The 22,118-nt window shown below is 45.4% G+C and overlaps 1 protein-coding gene across 2 annotated transcripts in view; it reads right to left on the minus strand.

Moving 5' to 3' along the window:
- The window catches only part of LOC118910904 (cytochrome c oxidase assembly factor 8), a 33,140-nt gene that overhangs the window by 4,211 nt on the left and 6,811 nt on the right, over nucleotides 1–22,118 (minus strand). For both annotated transcript variants that reach the window (XM_036882494.2, XM_036882495.2), the window contains exons 2-4: nucleotides 14,221–14,418; nucleotides 13,496–13,559; nucleotides 8,622–8,712 (exon numbers count right to left, since the gene is read on the minus strand). In XM_036882494.2, the coding sequence (XP_036738389.1) occupies nucleotides 8,622–8,712; nucleotides 13,496–13,559; nucleotides 14,221–14,418 (353 nt within the window). The remainder of the gene's footprint in view (nucleotides 1–8,621; nucleotides 8,713–13,495; nucleotides 13,560–14,220; nucleotides 14,419–22,118) is intronic.

The raw sequence follows: 22,118 nt of genomic DNA on the forward strand, positions 1-22,118 counted from the left end.
CACCTCACCCCAGTCAGAATGGCCTCAATCCAAAAGACAAGAAACAACAAATGCTGGTGAGGGTGCAGAGGAAAGGGAACCCGCCTACACTGCTGGTAGAATTGTAAATTGGTGAAGCCACTGTGGAAGGCAGTATGGAGGTGCCTCAAAAAACTAAAAATAGAAATACCATTGGACCCAGTAATTCCACTCCTAGGAATTTATCAGAAGAAAACAAAGTCACTGATTCGAAAAGACACATGCACCCCTATGTTTATTGCAGCGCTACTTACAATAGCCAAGATGTGGAAGCAACCTAAGTGTCCATCAACAGATGGATGGATAAAGAAGAGGTGGTACATATACACAATGGAATGTTATTCAGCCATAAAAAGAAAACAAATCCTGCCATTTGCAACAACATGGATGGATCTAGAGGGTATTATGTTAAGTGAAATAAGCCAGGCAGAGAAAGACAAGTATTATACGATTTCACTTATTCGTGGAATATAAAAACAAAGCAAAACAGAAGGAAAAAAACAGCATTAGACTCATAGACACTGAGAAGTGACTAGTGGTTACCAGGGGGGACGGGTTGGGGCGGGTGGGACAGGTAGGGGGATAAAAGGGCACAATAATTTGCGATCACAAAATAAGTTGATCGTGGGGACTGTTGAACCACTGTGATGTACATTTGAAACCAACGTAAGATCATATATTAATGATACTTTAATAAAAATAAATTTTTAATTAAAATAAAAAAATTAAAAAAAGAGTGAATGCCCAGGGTTCCCCGAAGCCCATGTTTTCCCATGCACTGCGATCTTGCTCTGGTTTTTGCTTAAAGACACCAAAAGAACACTCGGAAACCTGGGCCTCCCTTGAGTCCAGTCGCATCCCTGGAGGCACACAACATTGCATGGTGGGGGTGTGGCCACTTAGCAAAATGACTCTGCAGGCTCTGCAGGACTTGTGGGGACCAGTCTGGCTTTAGTGCCTTACACGCATGAGAAGCACATGAAAAAACTCCTCCATCGTGAGAAGCTAGCTTATCCCAAGTGCCAACATCATAAAGCTCCATATCCCCCCTCTAGACGATCTGAGTTTGTGCATAATTTGTCTCTGAAGAGGTGATTCCAAAGCCTCTCATACGGACAGTGGGATGGAGAAGCTCCTGAGCCTCACAGGCCGGCCTGCCTATGAGCTACTCTACAGAATGTGCCAAAACTTAAGAGTCACCCCACAGTCAGCACTGAGTGGGCGAGCTTGGCAAATTGCCCCCACAAAATGCACAAATTCCAGACTCTCAGTGCCAAGCTGGGGCCTTTGCACGGCGGAGTAATAAGCCCCTCTCTATATGACAACAATTTTTACATTTCTACCCACTAAGTGGTGCCATAAATGGGAAGCAGGGCCCTAAACAAGCAAGAGAGGCTTCCAGAAAAAGAAAGCCCATATCCCATTAAGATTAAAGTTCTCAAGTTATTAAGGAAAAGCTAGATTCCACTTGCCTCCATGAAGAGCAGGGAAAAGGCAGACTAAGCCCCCCCCACCCCCCCACCCCCCACCCCCGGCTTCGGCAGGAGCAGCAGGGCAGGGCCGGCCCCCTCTGCCCTGAGGCTCACAGCGCACAGCTTCCCAGGGATGCTTCTGCAAATGCCAGAGACCAGAGGCCCCCAAAACAGAACTACTCCTGGCTTGGCCGCATGTGACTACACGAGCTACAGCTCCAGGGCTTCCAGGATGCATCTTCAAGTCCGAGGGTCGCCTGCACGAGCTCGCCTCGCCCACTACCGGCATTCTCTAGCTCCTGCCTCACCTTCCCAGTCCGAAGCTGTCACTGTCATAGTCAACACCAAATCTCAACGTCATATCCTGCATTTCCCCTGGAAATAAACATCATTACGTACTGGCAAAACCTTTTTTAAAAACACGTAACCATCAATGTATCTGATAAAATGGACAATAACTAATTTATACAACCTAATATGCAGTCACTGTTCAATCCCCTCTGACTTCCAAAGGTATCTGTTCACAGGTAGCCTGGCTCAACCAAGGTCCAAGCGAGGTCTGTGCACTGCATGAAATCTGTGATAGTTACGGTCTATAACTTAGTCTGTAATAGTCCCCCCGCTCTTTTTTTCCTTCTATTTCTGGCTGGTTGTTGAAACTGGATCATTTGTCTTAGAGAATCCAACCTTCTGGGACAGCACCTTCGACTGTCATTTCAGACGGCCCTCCGTGGAGCCTCTCACCCATCTCACCTCCCTTCCTCTGCCCCTAGAACTGCCATCGGGTTTGGAGGCCTGACTAGGCCCCAGTTCCATTTGTTTCGGTAAGAAGACCTCACGAGCGGTGCTGCGTACTTCCTCATGTGTCTCGCAGAGGCCGGTGAGGGCCGCTTGCCCACTGTGGATGGCGGGAAGAGGCACTGGGGTCCAGGCACGATCCGCCTGGCCCAGCCACTCTCAAGGCCCCGCCAGCTTTCCTTCCCAGGGTCTCAGCAGCTGTGGGGACTGTCGCCCGATCTACTACTTGATCAGGAGTTAGTTTTCTGACCCCATGAGTCCTGCTCTGGCTGTCCTCCAGGGAAAAGTGCTCCCTCATCCGGTGACAAGACATAGTCGGTACAGGAAAGCCAAGAAGGTGCATGTTCCTTGGATTCCTCCTTTCTGTTTCTCAATTCCTTGACTGAGCTACCAACTGGTGGTATCCAGACATGACCCGTGTGCCCATATCGCTGTACTGCAAAGATGTTTGCACCAGACGTATTTCTTTTCTTTTTTTTTTATTAAGGTATTATTGATAATGCACTCTTACGAAGGTTTCACATGAAAACACAATGTGGTTACTACAGTCACCCATACTGCCAAGTCCCCCCATATCCTATTCCAGTCACAGTGTAGTAAGAGGCCACAGATTCACTATTTGCCTTCTCTGTGCTACACTGTTTTCCCCGTGACCCCCAACACCATATACACTAAACATAATACCCCTCAATCCCCATCTCCCTCCCTCCCCACCTGCCCTTCCCCAACCCTCCCCTTTGGTAACCACTAGTCCCTTCTTGGAGTCTGTGAGTCTGCTGCTGTTTTGTTCCTTCAGTTTGGCTTCATTGGTTATATCCCACAAATGAGAGAAATCATTTGGCACTTCTCTTTCTCTGCTTGGCTTATTTCACTGAGCATAATATCCTCCAGCTCCACCCATGTTGTTGCAAATGGTAGGATTTGTTTTCTTCTTATGGCTCAATAATACTCCCTTGTGTATATGTACCACCTCTTCTTTATCCATTCATCTACTGATGGACACTTAGGTTGCTTCCATTTCTTGGCTATTGTAAATAGTGCTGCGATAAACATAGGGGTGCATATATCTTTTTGGATCTAAGAACTTGTATTATTTGGGTAAATTCCTAGGAGTGGAATTCCTGGGTCAAATGGTATTTCTATTTTTAGTTTTCTGAGGAACCTCCGTATTGCTTCCCACAATTGCTTTCAACAATGGTTGAACTGGTTTACATTCAAGTGGTGCCATAAATGGGAAGCAGAGCCCTAAACAAGCAAGAGAGGCTTGCAGAAAAAGAAAGCCCATATCCCATTAAGATTGAAGTTCTCAAGTTATTAAGGAAAAGCTAGATTCCACTTGCCTCCATGGAGAGCAGGGAAAAGCTTGCCCCAGCTAAGCTTCCCCTTTCTCCTCACCCTCAGCAGCATTTGTGGTTCTTAGTCTTTTCCATGCTGGCCATCCTTACTGGTGTGAGGTGGTATCTCATTGTGGTTTTTGTTTGCATTTCCCTGATGATTAGTGATGTGGAGCATCTTTTCATGTGCCTGTTGGCCATCTGAATTTCTTCTTTGGAGAACTGTCTGTTCAGCTCCTCTGCCCATTTTTAATTGGGTTATTTGCTTTTTGGATGTTGAGACGTGTGAGTTCTTTATATATTTTGGATGTTAACCCCTTGTTGGATCTGTCATTTACAAATATATTCTCCCATACTGTAGGATGCCTTTTTGTTTTGCTGATGGTGTCCTTTGCTGTACAGAAGCTTTTTAGCTTGATGTAGTCCCATATGTTCATTTTTGCTTTTGTTTCCCTTGCTCGAGATGCGTCCAGGAAGAAGTTGCTCATGTTTATATTCAGGAAATTTTTGCCTATGTTGTCTTCTAAGAATTTTATGGTTTCACGTCTTATATTCAGGTCTTTGATCCATTTTGAGTTTACTTTTGTGTATGGGGTTAAGCAATAATCCAGTTTCATTCTCTTCCATGTAGCTGCCCAGTTTTTCTAACACCAGTTGTTGAAGAGGCTGTCATTTCCCCATTTTATATCCATGGCTCCTTTATGGTATATTAATTCACAATATATGCTCGGGTTAATATCTGGGCTCTCTAGTCTGTTCCATTGGTCTACTGTTCTGTTCTCATGCCAGTACCAGATTGTCTTGATTACTGTGGCTTTGTAGTAGAGCTTGAAGTCAGGGACTGTAATCCCTCCCGCTTTATTCTTCCTTCTCAGGATTGCTTTGGCTATTTGGGGTCTTTTGTGGTTCCATATGAATTTTAGAACTATTTGCTCCAGTTCATTGAAGAATGATGCTGTTGGTATTTTGATAGGGATTGCACTGAATCTGTACATTGCTTTAGGCAGGATGGCTGTTTTGACAGTATTAATTCTTCCTATCCATGAGTACAGGATGTGTTTCCATTTATTGGTATCTTCTTTAATTTCTCTCATGAGTGTCTTGTAGTTTTCAGAGTATAGGTCTTTCACTTCCTTGGTTAGGTTTATTCCTAGGTGTTTTATTCTTTTTGATGCAATTGTGAATGGAATTGTTTTCCTGATTTCTCTTTCTGCTAGTTCATCATTAGTGTATAAGAATGCAACAGATTTCTGTGTATTAATTTTGTATCCTGCAACTTTGCTGAATTCAGATATTAGTTCTAGTAGTTTTGGCGTGGATTCTTTAGGGTTTTTTATGTACAACATCATGTCATCTGCAAACAGGGGCAGTTTAAATTCTTCTTCACAAATCTGGATGCCTTTTGTTTCTTTGTGTTGTCTGACTGCCGTGGCGAGGACCTCCAGAACTATGTTGTATAAAAGTGGGGAGAGTGGGCATCCCTGTCTTGTTCCCCATCTTCAAGGAAAAGCTTTCAGCTTCTCGCTGTTCAGTATGATGTTGGCTGTGGGTTTATCATAGATGGCCTTTATTATGTTGAGGTACTTGCCCTCTATACCCATTTTGTTGAGGGTCTTTATCATGAATGGATGTTGAATTTTGTCAAATGCTTTTTCAGCATCTATGGAGATGATCATGTGGTTTTTTTGTCCTTCTTTTTGTTTATGTGGTGGATGATGTTGATGGATTTTTGAATATTAAACCATCCTTGCATTCCTGGAATAAATCCCATTTCATCATGGTGGATGATCTTTTTGATATATTTTTTAATTCGGTTTGCTATTATTTCGTTGAGTATTTTTGCATCTATGTTCATCAGGGATATTGGTCTGTAATTTTCTTTTTTTGTGGTATCTTTGCCTGGTTTTGGTGTTAGAGTGATTCTGGCCTCATAGAATGAGTTTGGAAGTATTCCCGCTTCTACTTTTTTGAAAACTTTAAGGAGGATGGGTATTAGGTCTTCACTAAATGTTTGATAAAATTCAGCAGTGAAGCCATCTGGACCAGGAGTTTTGTTCTTAGGTAGTTTTTTGATTATCAATTCAATTTCATTGCTGGTAATTGGTCTGTTCAGATTTTCCGTTTCTTCCTTGGTCAGTCTTGGAAGGCTGTATTTTTCTAGAAAGTTTTCCATTTCTTCTAGGTTATCCAATTTGTTAACATATAATTTTTATACTATTCTCTAATAATTCTTTGTATTTCTGTGGTGTACACAGTGAATTTTCCTTTCTCATTTCTGATTCTGTTTATGTGTGAAGACTCTCTTTTTCTCTTGATATGTCTGACTAGGGGTTTATCTATTTTGTTTATTTTCTCAAAGAACCATCTCTTGCTTTCATTGATACTTTCTATTGTTTTATTCTTCTTAATTGTATTTATTTCTGCTTTAATCTTTCTTATGTTCCTCCTTCTACTGACTTTGGGCCTCATTTGTTCTTCTTTCTATAGTTTCGTTAATTGTTAGTTTAGACTGTTCATATGGGATTGTTCTTCTCTCCTGAGGTAGGCCTGTATTGCAGTATACTTCCCTCTTAGCATGGCCTTTGCTGCGTCCCACAGATTTTGCGGTATTTAATTATTGCTGTCATTTGTCTCCATATGTTATTTTATCTCTGTATTTATTTGGTCATTGATCCATTGGTTATTTAGGAGCATGTTGTGAAGCCTCTATGTGTTTGTGGGATTTTTTGTTTTCTTTGCGTAATTTATTTCTAGTTTCATACCTTTGTGATCTGAGAAGTCGGTTGGTACAACTTCAGTCTTTTTTAATTTACTGAGGCTCTTTTTGTGGCCTAGTATATGATCTATTCTGGAGAATGTTCCATGTGCACTTGAGAAGAATGTGTATCCTGTTGCTTTTGGATGTAGAGTTCTATAGATGTCTATTAGGTCCATCTGTTCTAGTGTGTTGTTCAGTGCCTCTGTCTCCTTACTTATTTTCTGTCTGGTTGATCTGTCCTTTGGATTGAATGGAGTGCTGAAGTCTCCTAGAATTAATGCATTGCATTCTATTTCCCCTTTTTATTCTGTTAGTATTTGTTTACATATGTAGGTGCTCCTGTGTTGGGTGCATAGATATTCATTATGTAATATTCTTTGTCTCTTGTGACTTTGTTTTGAAGTCTATTTTGTCTGATACAAGTACTGCAACTCCTGCTTTTTTCTCCCTATTAGTTGCATGAAATCTTTTTCCATCCCTTCACTTTTGGTCTGTGTATGTCTTTGGGTTTGAAGTGCGTCTCTTGTAGGCAGCATATAGACGGGTCTTGTTTTTTTATCCATTCAGTGACTCTATGTCTTTTGATTGGTGCATTCAGTCCATTTATGTTTAGGATGATTATCAATTGGTATATACTTATTGCCATTGCAGGCTTTAGATTTGTGGTTACCAAAGGTTCAAGGTTAACTTCCTTACTTTCTAAGAGTCTAACTTAACTCACTTAGTATGCTAATATAAACAGAATCTAAAGGTTCTTTTTTTTTCTCCTCCTTTTTCTTCCTCCTTCATTCCTTTATATATTAGGTATCATATTCTGTACTCTTTGTCTATCCCTTGACTGACTTTGGGGGTAGTTGATTTAATTTTGCATTTGCTTAGTAATTAATTGTTCTACTTTCTTTACTGTGGTTTTATTGCCCAGGTGACAGCTGTTTAGCCTTAGAAACACTTCCTTCTATAGCAGTCCCTCCAATATATACTGTAGAGACAGTTTGTGGGAGGTAAATTCTCTCAACTTTTGCTCATCTGGAAATTGTTTAATCCCTCCTTCAAAGTAAAATGATAACCTTGCTGGGTAGAGTATTCTTGGTTCGAGGCCCTTCTGCTTCATTGCATTACATACATCATGCCACTCCCTTCTGGCCTGTAAGGTTTCTGCTGAGAAGTCTGATGACAGCCTGATGGGCTTTTCTTTGTATGTGATCTTATTTCTCTCTCTTGCTGCTTTTAATAGTCTGTCCTTATCCTTGATCTCTGCCATTTTAATTATTATATGTCTTGGTGTTGTCTTCCTTGGGTCCCTTGTGTTGGGAGATCTGTGCACCTCCATGGCCTGAAAGACTATCTGCTTCCCCAGATTGGGGAAGTTCTCAGCAATTATCTCCTCAAAGACACTTTCTATCCCCTTTTCTCTCTCTTCTTCTAGTGCCCCTATAATGCAAATATTGTCCCATTTGGATTGGTCACACAGTTCTCTCAATATTCTTTCATTCTTAGAGATCTCCATGGCTGGGTATTCAGCAGTCCTAGGCTTCCACCCTCTCCCTGCTGTTTCTCTTCCTCCCGCTGTGAGCTGGGGTCAGGGAAGGGCTTGGGTCCCACAGGATCAAGGCTTTGGTACGTTACCCTGTTTCATGAGGTCTGCTCTGTTGTCCAGGTGTATGCAGTCTGGCACAGCCTTCTTTCCTGTTGCTCTTTCAGGATTAGCTGTATTAACTATATTTTCGTATTATAAGTGGTTTTAGGAGGAGGCCTCTGTCTCACCTCTCACACCGCCATCTTCAATCCTCTGACACCCTTGAGGTATTTCTAACCCACCGTGGGCGTGTTCTTTCTGAGCTCAGATGGCTTACCTTTGGCCATGGGAGCCCATCAGGCTCACTCCTGTGGCATTCTCACGAGACCCCCCCCTAGTCTGAGCCTCCTCACTTTCAGACTCAAGATGTCTCAACTCACCTTTGCTGTTCCCAGGCCAGACTGTGCTTCTCCAAGAAGCCCAGGTTCCATTTAGTGGGAGGTGCTGTTTAGTACTCACTGTCCAAGCAGTATGGGTGCAAACCACTGTGGGGCTGCCATGCAAATTAACTTTAAGCTGTTAGTTTTATTTAAAAGTGCAAGAACTGAGTTTATAGCAACTTCCACCTTTAATATAAATATTAATATCATTAAATTCAGGTAATAAAATAATCTTACCCAGTATGGATGTAGTATTCAAATTTTTAGGAAAAAGTAAACACCTACCTGTTATAATGCATGTGCTTCTGAAAATTTTTACTTAAAAATTCCTTGTAAAAGTCAGCCATTTCTTCTGCATTCAATGTCGCTTTCTGACCTGAAAATTTATTTCCGCTTCAATATTAAGACTTAAAAGTAAGAGAACCACAAATAAGTACTGATCTAATAAAATAAAGTCAGCAAGGTTGCAGGATATAAGAGCAATATACAAATATCAACTATATTTCTATACACCAGTAATAAACAATCTGAAAGTGAAATTGAGAAAACAATTCCAATTACAATAGCATCAAAAAGATTAAAAGACTGAGGAATAAATTTAAGAGAGGAAATATAAGACACACTGGGGTTGAGAGGATGGGTGAAATAAGGGAAGGAGATGAAGAGTACAAACTTGAAATTATAAAAGAAATTATTCATAGAATGGAAGTACAGCAGAAAGAATACTACCAAGAGTACTGTAGTATCTTGGTATGACCGCATGGTTAGTAACTACACTTAACATGGTGAGCATTTAGTAATGTATATAATTATCAAATCACTATGTTGTACATCTGAAACCAACATAATATTCCAAATCCACTATATTCCAATAAGGAAAATTAAATGTAAAGACATCCCATGTTCATGGTTTTGAAGATAATACCATCTCCCCAAATTGTAACAGAGTCAACACAATACCCATCAAAACCCTAGCTGGCTTTTTTTGGCAGAAATTGACAAGCAGATTGTGAAATTCCTATGAAAATGCAAGGAGTGGGAAGGGAGGGATAAGGGCAGGGAAAAAGAAAGGGGGCATTACAATTAGCATGTATAGTGTTGTTGGGGGGGCACGGGGAGGGCTGTGCAACACAGAGAAGACAAGTAGTGATTATGCAGCATCTTGCTACGCTGATGGACAGTGACTGTAGTGGGGTGTGGGGGGGACTTGGTGAGGGGGGAGCCTGGTAAACATAGTGTTCTTCATGTAATTGTAAAGTAATGATAGCAAAAAAAAAAAAAGAAAGAAAGAAAATGCAAGGAAACCCAGAGGCCAAAACAATCTTGAAAAAGAACAAAATTGGAAGAGTCACACTTCTCAGTTTCAACTTACTACAAAGCTACAATAATCAAGACAGTGTGGTACTGGCATAAGGACAGGCATATACATCAATACAACAGAACTTATGGACAAGTGATTTTCAATGAGGATGCCAAGACAATTCAAAGGGGCAAGTATAGTCTTTTCGACAAATGGTGCTGAGACAACTGGACACCCATGTACAAAAAAGTAAAGTTGAATCTCTACCTCACATGTGATCAACAACCTCAAATGGATCAAAGACCTAATTATAAGAGCTAAAATGATAAGACTCTTAGAAGAAAATAGGTACAAATCTTCATCTCCTTGAATTAGGCGAATGCATTTGACCTATCACACCTTAAGTACAACCTGACAAAGAAAAATAGATAAATTGGACTTTGCAAAAACTTTAAACTTTTGTACCTCAAAAGGGCACTATCAGGAAAGCAAAGAGACAACCTACAGAATGGGAGAAACATTTACAAATCATCTATGTGATATGGTCTAGTATCCAGGCTATGTAGAGAACTCTTACAACTCAACATAAAAAAGAAATAACCCAATTTAAAAATGGGCAAAGTATTTGAACAGATATTTCTCTGAAGAAATAAGAACATGAAAAGATGCTCAATCTCATTAGTCATTAGGGAAATGCCAATAAAAAAGACAAAAAGCACTTCATACACACTAGGATGGCTACAATCGGACAGATAGTAACAAGTGCTGCCAAAGATGTGGAGAAAGTGCTCTTATCCATCCCTGGTGGGAGTGTTAAATGGCCCAGCCGCTTTGGAAAACAGCCCCGCAGTTCCTCAGAAAATTAAACACAGTACTCGGAAGTCAGCCCCCAGCACGTCTCCCTGGCCTCTGCCCCCGAGTGCGGAAGGGAGGAGGCACCAGCAGGAGGAGCGTGAGGCTCCCCTAGCGCAGGCGCTGGACACAGCTCTGTGCCTCTCTGGCTGTTCGGCCCAGGACTGTGACATCTCTCACCTCTAGAAAGGGGGTCACAACAGCACCCCACATAAGGCTGCTCCCAGACAAACTAAGCCCTGGCCCGAGGCGCTCGCTTGTTACTAGGGCTGGGAGCAGAGCGGAAGCCCCAGGGCTCTGAGGACAGGTGTGTGTAGCTGTTGCTGGTGGCCTAGCTCGGTGTCTTGCCCAAACACCCCAGACCAAGCACGCAGAAAGCAGCAGTGCTGTGAATGCTCGCTCAGTAGGTCAGATTCCACACCTGTCAACACTGCAACGTGTTACTGAGCTTTAGCAAAACCAAGAAAGTGAGGCAGAATGCTCTAACTCAACATGTTTACTGAAGACTGAGTGGGTGTGCCATGAATACCAGCTAAGTAAACCCATCCTGATGGCATACTTTTCCCCCACTGAATAAGCACTGTAGCAACAAAAGAAATCAGAGGCAAGAACCCTCCCACAGAACTGCCTGCCCTACAAATGGGACTTAATGTGGGAACAGGCAGAGCTGAAATCATGGCATTTTGCTTTCTGCACTTGAAATTAAATCAGTGATTTCTCTACACTGCTATAGAATACCCCAGTCAACATCTAAAGAGTGGGTGGGCCACCAGAGCAATTATTGGAATTCAGAGGCTCCATGACTTTTTTGCAATTAAAGATAATGCTGCAAGGAACATACAGCTAGCTGTCTCGTGTTTTCCTCTAGGATGAATTCTTAGACATTCTGTGGTCATAATTTCCCTGCTTCTTGGCATATGTTCACTGCATGCAGCTAAATCCTCCTGGAAAGGGGCTGGCAACTTTCTACTTCCGCGTACGAGCAGGGTACTGGCAACATTACTGCATCTCCCACGAGCTCAGTAAGCACAGAACGATGCCTGGCTGCTGTTTTAAATACACGCTGTAACATCTGTAGTAATGTTATTCGTTTACAGGTGTTTTGTTATTTCTACCAATTTGTTGAGGCTTTTCAGAGTCCAAACCACCCCCTTGTCTCTCGCAAACACCCCCTAACCTGCTGGTCATGTTTAACTTGTCTCCTGGATGCTGACCCTTTGTTGGTCCAGCCCTCTGGTTTCCCAGGCTCAGGCCTTGCCCTGCCTCCATCCTGCTGACACGGCAGCCGCCATGCTAGCTCAACACAACCCCCATCCCTAGGCCCCTGTGGATCCTAGGGCACCTCCCCACTGGCCAGACCACACCGGGGGAGCGCTTCCAGAGAGCTACTTTCTCGGCTGGCAACTGTCTGGACACTGGGCGCATACACTGAGAGGCAGAGAAAGCCCGTTTACTCGGAGAGGGTGGAAGCAGAGGGGTGGAGGGAGCCCCAACAAGAGGAGGGGAGATGTCCTGGGTCCCTCGGCTCCAGTGTCTGAATGCAGGCATGCGTGGGCCTGGCCACACCCCGGCCTCCGTCTGAGCCACCTGCGTCCCCTCAGAAGCTCTCCTTGCAGAAAGGCAGATCAACAGAGGAGGCCTGACTGCTAAGGGCACTGGCAGGCCGCCATGCGGCTGACTCTCTACCTTTACTGCCAAGCTTGGGGAGTCCGCCAGTCACCCTTCCTCCAGAAGAGGGAGAGTCAGTTTTAGACTGTCAGGCTTTCTACAACTAGGAGCTATGTATTTAACTTTTTAATCCATAAACAATTCATTCTTAATAATTAACTCTTTGATCCATTTGGAATATATTTGTATTTGGAATACAATTTGTAGCCATTTGGAATTCCAAATGGATCAAAAGTTAATCTTGAATCTAAAGATAAATTATTTTGGGCCAAAAGCAGTTAGTTTCTCCAATAGCATGTAGACAAACCTCCCCTCCCCTCAGTTCTGTGGGATCCTATAGCCATGCACTAAGCGTGTACATTCTGGCCTGCTGAGCTGACGTGCCTGGCCCCCATTCTCACTGCAGCTGTTTGGGAAGTGTCTAAACAGATGATACCGCAGGCATCTCCTTTCATGTGCCCTCCCCTCAATGCATATTTCCTGCTTTACTACCAAATTAATTCAAAATTCTGATCCAATACTTGGTAAGCCATCAGTAGGAACTCTGTGGTTGCCTGGTGGGCCAGGCCTAGGTCAGAACCTAGGTCCCTCCACTGAATCACTGTGTCATTTTGGTTTAAAACTTGCCCACAGGTTCCTCACCTTTAAAATGGTAAGAGTTTAAGGACCTGCACTTCCCTGGGTCACTGTGGGAGATAAACTGGAAGATAGAGGCCAGAGGCTCAGCCCAGCTCCCAGCGCGGGGGGGGGGGGGTGGGGGGGGGTGGGGGATGGGGGGGGGGGCCGCAGCTGTGCGCTGCTCTTCCATGCTGACCGCAGGGCGCGGCCCCCCTGCTGCCCTCTCCTGCCCCTCCAGGGCTCCCCGTGATGCGCCTGCAGGGGGGCGGCTCCATTTCCCCAGCCCTTTATTGTGAATGACCCGAGCAAGGCCAGGGATTAGCAAGCAGGGAGAGGGGCTCCGGTGACAGGCTGCGCTCTTAGGGGACAATCGCTTCAGAGTTTCCAAGAGAATAATATTTTCACAGTAGACATCTGTTTAACAGAGCGTGAAATGTTACTCAGCCTCACACCAAGACCCAGGAAAACAAAGGTCAACTTGAGCTCTAAGGACAGCATGGTGGGCACAGGGACTGAGCATGCCCGGAGTCCCTGGCCCGTCGGGCGCACAGAGGAGGGGCAAGAGGGCAGACCTCCCTCCGAGGAGGCCCCCGGAGAGCCTGCCCCGCAGAGGCCACCACTTGCCCCCTGGACTTCCTCTCCTTCATTCCCACCCTTTCATCTTCTCACGGAGTTACTCAGACAAAAACAATGTTGGGGGAAAAAAAACAGTTGAACTGACCTGACTCAGCTCTCAGTCCCAGGCCTTTTGCTCTCAGTCTTGAGTGAATAAATTCTTCTTTTTCCTAAAAGAAGACAACTATCAGAACTCTGTCTTTCCGTTTTCCCTGAGCCAGATCCCAACCTGCAGCGTGCTGGAGAAATCTGATGTAGATTCCTGAGAAACGGCCAATCTCAAAGCCCGTTTTAAACTACCTGAATTTGGTTAAGTTTCATGCTTTGAAAACAAGATGTTTAATAAACTCTGGGAGGCACTATTTGTTTATAAATCCAGAGAGTAAGATGAATGGACTCCACTTGATTCAGCTCACCCAAATGCATAGATGTATAAAGCTTGAATGATTTTCTTCTGGATTAGGGTATGTACACTTCTTTGTCATATAGTTGATGCGTATGCTGCTGACAATTCTAAATTCCCAGGAAGAATGGGGCCACATCACAGAACCCCGTGTGTCATGACATGAACACACACATACACCCACACCTCTGCTACTCCCTCCCTTCCTTGAAAGCCTCAAGATCTGTGGCTCTAAGAATGACCAACATTTCCTATGTACAGTCACAGACCCACTTCAAACTTGTGAATAAACACACGTGATTATGCGAGAGAGAGAAGGGAGGGGCTGAGACAGGCCAGTAACGGAAAAGCACTGCGAATACTCGAGGCTGAGCGCCCCCACGTGGCCAACGGTATTACTTCTCATTTGGACTTGAAACTAAACTTACCTTATGAAAAGTCAAATTCTGGTTTGACCAGAACTGTTGGTTCCATTCTTGTGTTTCTTGTCTTAATTCTCTCAACTTCTGTTCCAATGGTGATTCATTTTCAGGGATGTAAAAGTGAACAGGTCGAAGGTTTGAATATTTATCTGGGGGTCCTATCCAATCATGGCAAGATTTTCTTGGAGGGCAGAATCTTGAAACCTTTAACAAAATGCATGGGGTTCACATAAACCAAAAAAAATTCCTAGTATTATAAAATTACCAGCCCAAATTTACTAAAGTCCCTTGTTGGCTTTCTCTAAGACTATGTGCCAGAGAATATCCAAACGAAAAGACCCATATAAATATTATCAACGTTAATACTATACAGACCATGATCAACTTTGGTGCGGGAACAGTTCAACATTCTGATGCAAAAAATAAAGGATCTCAACCTGTACTCTGCACCATATACAAAAATTAACTTAGAATGGATCAAAGACCTAAATGTAAAATCTAAAACTGTAAAACTTCTAAAATAAAATTTTGACAACCTCATATTAGGCAAATATTATTTAGATACAACACTAAAAGCACAATCCATAAAACAAAAAATAGATGAATTGGACTTCACCAAAGTTAAAACCTGCTCTCCTAATGACACTATTAAGAAAATGAAAAGGCAAGCCACAGACTGGGACAAAATTAACTTAAGTCTGAAAACAGCCCTTTTACACTGCTGGTGGGAATGCAAAGGGGTACTGGTTCAAATGTCCTTCTACTGGTGCAAGGAAGAACCGAGGATGACGCATCCCTGCCACAGACCCTACCCGACAGTAGTGGAGACTGCTAACACGCCGGCGGAGCAGCTCAAAGGCATCGCGCAAGCTGAGAAGCCACACTCAAGGGGGGACTGCGCTCCATATTCTGCTCAGCTAACACTGTGGGAGAGACAGGTGCTGGGTGGAGGGAGGGGCTGACGACAAAGAGATTTTCCAGGGAGATGAGAATGTTCTAGATCTTGAATGGTAGTGGTGGTGTACGTATGTATCAGGAGTGGATTTTACTGTCTGTAAATAGGACTTCAATAACACTGGTAAAATAAAGATCAATTGAGTAATCAAAAGACTAGCTTTCCATCTGTCAGTTAACAAATGAATATAACCAAAATTCATGGGAGAAAGATACCATTCAATCTGAAAATCTCATGCCCTATTTCTTTAAAAAAGCAGGTCTATGGAACTTGACTTCCACCTCCAACACCAGAGTGCCTCTGGTGAGCCCCCCACTCCTTCAACAACCAGAAAACTACCAGCAACAGAAAGGAGGGGGCCACACACACCACAACACCCAGGAGCCACAGGACAACACGCCAAGGGAAGGAGCCAGGCACGGTGTGACCCCACTGTGTGACGTTCTGGAGAAAGGACCACTTGAGTGGTTGCCATGGGGAAGGAGTGGAGGGGGCTGGGGTGATGCTCTAGAACTACTAAGGTGCTGACTGGAACGGCTTAACAGCTGTCATAACTCACCAAATGCATAGTTACAAGGTGTGTATTCATTCTGCTGTGGAGAAATTACACTGCAATAAAGTCAATTAAAAGAATGGTAAAACTTACAAAGACCAAAGAAATACTTTATTGAATGTAACTGACATTTCTTTTCCATTTAGGAGGCACTTCATTCAGGACATTCCGGTATTTCACTATCGCCGTTATGAGGGGCAACGCCCAAAGAACTAAAGAGATGCAGGGTTTACAAATTTTAGGTCAAACAGCTCTTTGTCTACTTTGCTGTTTACTGATCATTTAATTTGAAAAAGTAGAATCGCTAATAATATTACAAATATAATGCGCAGGTGAAGCCACATGCTTGACGATGGCTCCCTTGGTGGCAGCACATGGAAAGAGGCCCAGCAGAAGACTTTCTGTTAGCGCAGCTCCACGTACACTCCCCAGCCAGCCTGTCCCGTCTCTAGCCCAGTCCCACCTGATGCCCTTTCGTACCAACTGGTATAAGGGCTTCAGAATTTGTGCCAAGTGTGGGATAAACACTCTCCAGTAGCCCAAAAGATCCAAAAACTCTTATAATACTGCCACAGTGGTAGGGGTGGGGAAAGCCTGCACCTTGTCTATGGCTGCTTTAGGAACAACGTTAGTTTTACCCAACCAGACAACCCCCAAGAATTCCAGACAAACCGGGTCCCTGAACCTTGGTGCTGTTCACAGCCCATCCTTTTTCCTGTAGATGTTGCAGCAGTCTAGGAACTGCCCCTTCTAAACATGAAAGATAATCAGACGTGAGTATATCATCTATGTAGTGATACAACCTCACTGTTTGTGGTTCTTCCATGTGGCCGAGTCCTGGGCTACAAGCCCATGACAGATGGTGGGACTGTGGAGATGTCCCTGTGGAAGGACAGTGAATGTCCACTGCCGGCCTTCCCATGTGAAGGCAAACTGTTCCTGGCTTTCCTGTGCTATGTCAGTAGAGAAGAAAGCATCAGCAAGGTCTACTACATAATGATACCTTCCCAGTTCATGGCTGAGGGTGTCCAGAATGTCTGCGATAGAGGGGACAGCAGCATGCAAAGGGGGTGGGACTTTATTCAATTCCCTGTGTCCACGGTCATATGCCAGGAGCTGTCTGGCTTTCTCATGGCCACACTGGGGAATTAAAAGGACTATGAGTGGGCTTTACGATGCCCACCCTCTCCAACTCCTGTAGAGCTTCTCCAATATCCTTGTGCCGCCCAGGCAATTTATACTGCTTAATATTTGCCACCCACCGAGGTACAGGCAGAGCTACAGGTGGGTGCTTAGCATGGCCCCTCTGAACTGCCTTTGCCACACGTACCCTCAGTCTGAACTCCCCTGCAGTGGTCTGTAACCACAGGCCCTGCAGGATGTCTACCCCCAAAATAGATTCAGGGATGAGAGAAATGAACACGGTATACTCCTGTGGGGGTAAACACCCTATCCCCAATGAGATTTGGGCTTTCTTCACTCTAATTGCTTTACCCCCATAGCCACCTATCACAGCAGGGGTCCCGGGAAAATGCTCAGGGTTGCCACGAATCAGGGAACACTCAGCTCCTGTGCCCACCAGCACCAGGACACGTACATTCACAGGGGACCAATGAACTGCTAATTCTACATGTGGCCTCTGGTCCCCACCATGTCCCCCAAGGTGGGGACTTTGACCCCCTCAGTCGAACCACAATGCCCAGTCATCCTCTTGTGGGGGTGAGGGCCCTGGCAAATCCTGAGTACTGTCCCCCAGGAAGTTTTGCAGGGACACAGGCCAGGCATGTGGCCTTGACTCTGGTTTCCGTGTCCTGGACCTCAGCGGCTGGAGCTGCTGCTCTGGCTTTAATTGGTGCCATGGTTCTAACAATATTCTGTTGGGCTGCCCATCGAGTTTTTCTCTCACTACCCTGGCCTTTATCAAATCAACCACACCTGGGTCCTCGAGACCTTCACGGGGCCTTTTGCACGTCTTTCAGTTGTCGCTCATACTTCCCTCCATGCCCTTATTGTTTCAGCCTCCCCCAGATCTGCTAAAGCACGAGTAGCCTCACTTATGGGGTGCCTTAGGTGGGGGGGCAAGAGTATTCACTAGGGACCCAAAGAGAGATGTGGGAGCTGTAGGGAGCACCAGGTTTCTCATTCCTACAGTGAACACCTCCTCATCGGGGCCCTGTGAGCTAGACGTTCACGTAACTGAACATGGTTATGGATGGGGTCTTTGGCAGCGGCTTGAATGGACATGCCAACCTATTGGATTCACAACTATGGAAAGGAGCAGAGGTCCGGTACACCTTGACAGAGAAGCAACTGGCTGCTGTGTACCACGCCTTGCTGGCTACGGAGCCCATCGCCGAACAGCTCCAAACAAGGTAATAACCACCTATCCCATCTTGTGGGGTGGGTGCGAGACTGGACCCAAAGGCCACGGAGTGGCGTGGCACAGACACCTGCACTGGCCAAATGGGGCACATATTTACAGCAGCGCAGCACCCTCTCTACTAGCCCATTAAGTGGAGAACTCCAACGCTTTTTGGGGCCAGTGACCTATACCAGTGGAAAGCGGGAAGAACTTGCTTTTCAGCCCTTGGTAGCTGAGACTCCTTATCAGGAGGGAAAAGCCCCTATACCTGAAGATGCTTGGTACACAGGCAGCTCCAGTTGTGAGCAGCCCCCAAAGTGGAGGGCTGTGGCTTTTCATCCTAAGACTGAGACAGTATGGATGGAGGACGGAGAGGGGAAGAGCAGCCAGTGGGCTGAGCTGCGGGCAGTATGGCTCGTGATCAGCCAGGAGCCCTCCCCCATATATGTCTGCCCTGACAGCTGGGCTGTCAATCAGGGCTTGACCCTGTGGCTACCCACATGGTACCATGCCAACTGGCTGGTTGGTCACCGGCCCCTTTGGGGGCAAGAGTTGTGGCAAGACCTATGGGCCTCTGGTCAGACTAAGACTGTTACCGAATATCATGTGACTGGCCATTTGCCTTTGGCTTCCCCAGGGAATGATGAAGCAGACACTCTGGCCCAGGTGCACTGGCTACAAGGAAAGCCTGTGTCTGATGTGGCCCAATGGCTATACCAGCGTCTGTTGCAAGCGGGGCAAAAGACAATGTGGGCTGTAACCCCTTGGTGGGTCTTGCCACTGACCTTTGAAGAAGTCAGCAGAGCCCAGAAGGAGTGCCTTGTGTGATCTAAGAGGGACTTACACCGAGTCCCACAGCAACATGGGACAATAGTAAGGGGGCCAATACCCCTTGTCAGGTGGCAAATAGACTATACTGGGCCTCTGCCCATATCAGAAGGATATCGGTATGCTATGACTTGTGTGGACACAGCTACTGAACTATTGGTTGCTTTTTCTGCATGTCATGCAGATCAGCAAACCACCAAGAAGGGCCTGGAGCGTCTCTGTGCAGCCTATGGCTGGCCGCAGGTGATGGAGAGTGACCAAGGCACCCTCTTTATTGGGTGCAGCAATTAGGAATAAAGTGGAAGTTTCATGTACCATATAACCCTGCTAGGGCAGGCATAATAGAGAGGTGCAATGTTTGCTGAAATCTGGCCTGAGGTCAGACACCAAGTCTACAGGACTGGTCAGTTCGCCTATGGACGGTGCTGCGGCGTTTGAATGAGAGGCCACATAAAGGAGCTTTGAGCCCTGTGGACGTGCTCACACACCTTGCTGCCTCTCCTATACAACTGTACGTCCAAACCAAAGAGGAGCTATTGAAGCCAGGATACAGCCAGCAGAGCAACATCCTGCTGCCAGCCCCTGCTGCATTAAGCCCTGGGGACACTGTTGAATGGACCTGGCCCTGGACGTTTTGACACATGGACCCGCGATGGCTGGCCCTTCTGGCACCTTGGGGGAAAGGCCTGGAAGCTGGCCTCCTGTGTATTCCTGGAGTAACAGCTGAATGGCCCCCAAAGGTCACGGTAGTGTACCCAAAACGTCCAGGAGGTAAGAGCATCTTGTGGGGAAGTTTTGTTTTATCTTTATGGCCAGTGCATGTAGCCCTGTATATCGACCCATCTGTAACTCCCACAGGGAGGGGGTGAAAGTCTGGTAACTAGACCAGGACGAGATCCCATCCCTGCCACTGTTGTATCACAAGGCCACTCTCTTGCATGTATCCTACCTGATGGACAAGATTTGCCTACGCTGGTGTCATTAAAACATGTATCTTACTGCCCTTAAGGTTATTTTCTCCTACAGTCCTTGTGGCCTGAATGCACCCCAGGGCTGCAGCTGCCGCGTGATGATTGCTCTGAACCTTCAGCAACTGCCTGCCTATGGAATGGACGGGCTATGGACCTAGTCTGCATGGGACTTTGAACCTAGCTGAATCCTCCGGCTTGAGGATGGTCATGATTTTATTGCTGTTGCTATTGTCATTAGTCTGGTCACAATGCTCCAGTTTCCTCACCCAGGGACCAGTGCAGAAGAAGGGGAATGAGTAGACTGTAAGGTGAGATTTCTGGAGGGGTGGCCTGTGGGTAAAATTGTACCAGATTATCTTGCCTGGCTTTGGTGCATTTACATATCCTCAGGGGTGGAGAGAAGTTAATCTCCATATCAGTGGGTAATTACCTGGGCAACTGAGGGCTTATCAGAACCTGAGAGGTTAAGGGGAGGGGCTCACTTGCTTGCTTGCTTCTTCAGGAGCAGAGGAGAGAGATGGCACTGGACTGCAGTTTATAAGCAATAAACAGGTTTGAAACTTTATTTCTCCCTTTGATTTTGGTTTTTAGAGGTATTTTGCTCCAGGATTTCCTCTCCCTGGACTTACACCCCAGTGTGGGTTTGACCATCATTTAGGTCCCTGGACTCAAACCTTGACAATTAAGGTAAAGAACCAAGTGTGGTCTGAGAAGGGAAATCGAGCCATTATTTAGGAAACATGGCTTGTCAGTTTTCGCTCCAATGGCCGCCACTAATCACCACCCATGTGTACCCCGCGACCTCAGAGCTGGCATTCCTGAGAGACTGCTAAAGGCGGAACCACTCCCTGGCATTCCCATTTTCTCTTTTTCTTAGATGCTAGAACCTTTGTAAATCATCTGAATTCCAAAGCATTCTAAAAATAGGAAGAATTTAAGACACGACAAGGATGGCACTGGGCTTGGCCCGGAAGCAGGTCAAAGAGCTCGGGGCAGTCAACGCTTGGCATGAGTGACGGCAGAAGGCACCTCGGTTCTGCAGGCTCTGCCATGACTCCTGGGAGGCAGCAGCGCGGCCAAGCCATGTCGTAAAGCACACAGGGACACGGGTCACGCGAAGGCCTCCTCACGTCCAAGGACACGGGCAGTTTCTGGGCTTCGCATCCCAGCTCTTCCTTCAGGACAACACGGGCACACTTGTAAAATTTTAGTAAAAATCTATGGGATGTTCAGCTCAGCAGAAGAATGATCAGCGTTCAGGAAACTATTCTGGGCCTAGAGTAAGCGAATGAGCTGGAACTGCTGAAAAGTATGGTCCCCTCAGACTTTCAAGATGTTTCTATTTACAGTATTTTTTAAAAAATGTAAATTGTTCAATAGACTCTTCCCAGATTAGGTTAAAAAAGTGATAGCACTTGAGTGAAAAAAATTAAAAGGTTGATAGAAAATGCTCAATCACTGAAAAGAAGAAGCTGTAAGTAATGAGTTAAAGATTTGAGGACAATTCTTATCACAAAGAGGAGTGCTCCCCAAAATTCAACCAACATTTCCAGGGCAACAGTGGAGCCTCAGAACTGAAGGAGGCCCTTTGTAAATAGGGGGAGAGGAAATCCCGGGGCGAAATACCTCTAAAAACCAAAGTCAGTCAAAGGGAGAAATAAAGTTTAAAACCCGTTTATTGCTCACAAACTGCGGTCTCGGGCGGTCCTTCTCCCCGGCTCTGGAAGAAGCCAGCAAGCAAGCAGGCCGGCCCCTCCCCTTAACCTCTCAGGTTCAGGCACGCCCTCGGTTGCCCAGGTAATTACCCACTGACGAGGAGGTGAACTTCTCTCCACCCCTGAGGATACACAGACGCACTAAAGCCGGGCAAGATATTCTGGAAAGTTACAATTTCACCCACACCCTTGGGGGTAGATGTGGGGGTTGCAGGGACAGAGGAACAGGGGGAAGGTCTGGGGACAGTGGTGAGAAGCCCAGTGGAGCTGCCCCAAGTCCACACAGCTGGGGAGGTTTCATTACAGGCTCACTGACAGATGGATGCGTAGCATGCACTCCACACATGACAGTAAAGTACACCATACCCTTCCCTGTAAATTCCACATAGCCAACCAATTCTCACAAAGTGCTTATTAATTTTTTAATGGCTGTAGTGAGATGTAATTCAGATACTATAAAATTAACCGTTTAAAGCATGCAATCCAGAGTTTTTGGCATGTTCCCAGAGCTATGTGATCA

This window comes from Manis pentadactyla, chromosome 11 (genome assembly GCF_030020395.1).
Source record: "Manis pentadactyla isolate mManPen7 chromosome 11, mManPen7.hap1, whole genome shotgun sequence".
Classification (NCBI taxonomy): Eukaryota; Metazoa; Chordata; class Mammalia; order Pholidota; family Manidae; genus Manis; species Manis pentadactyla.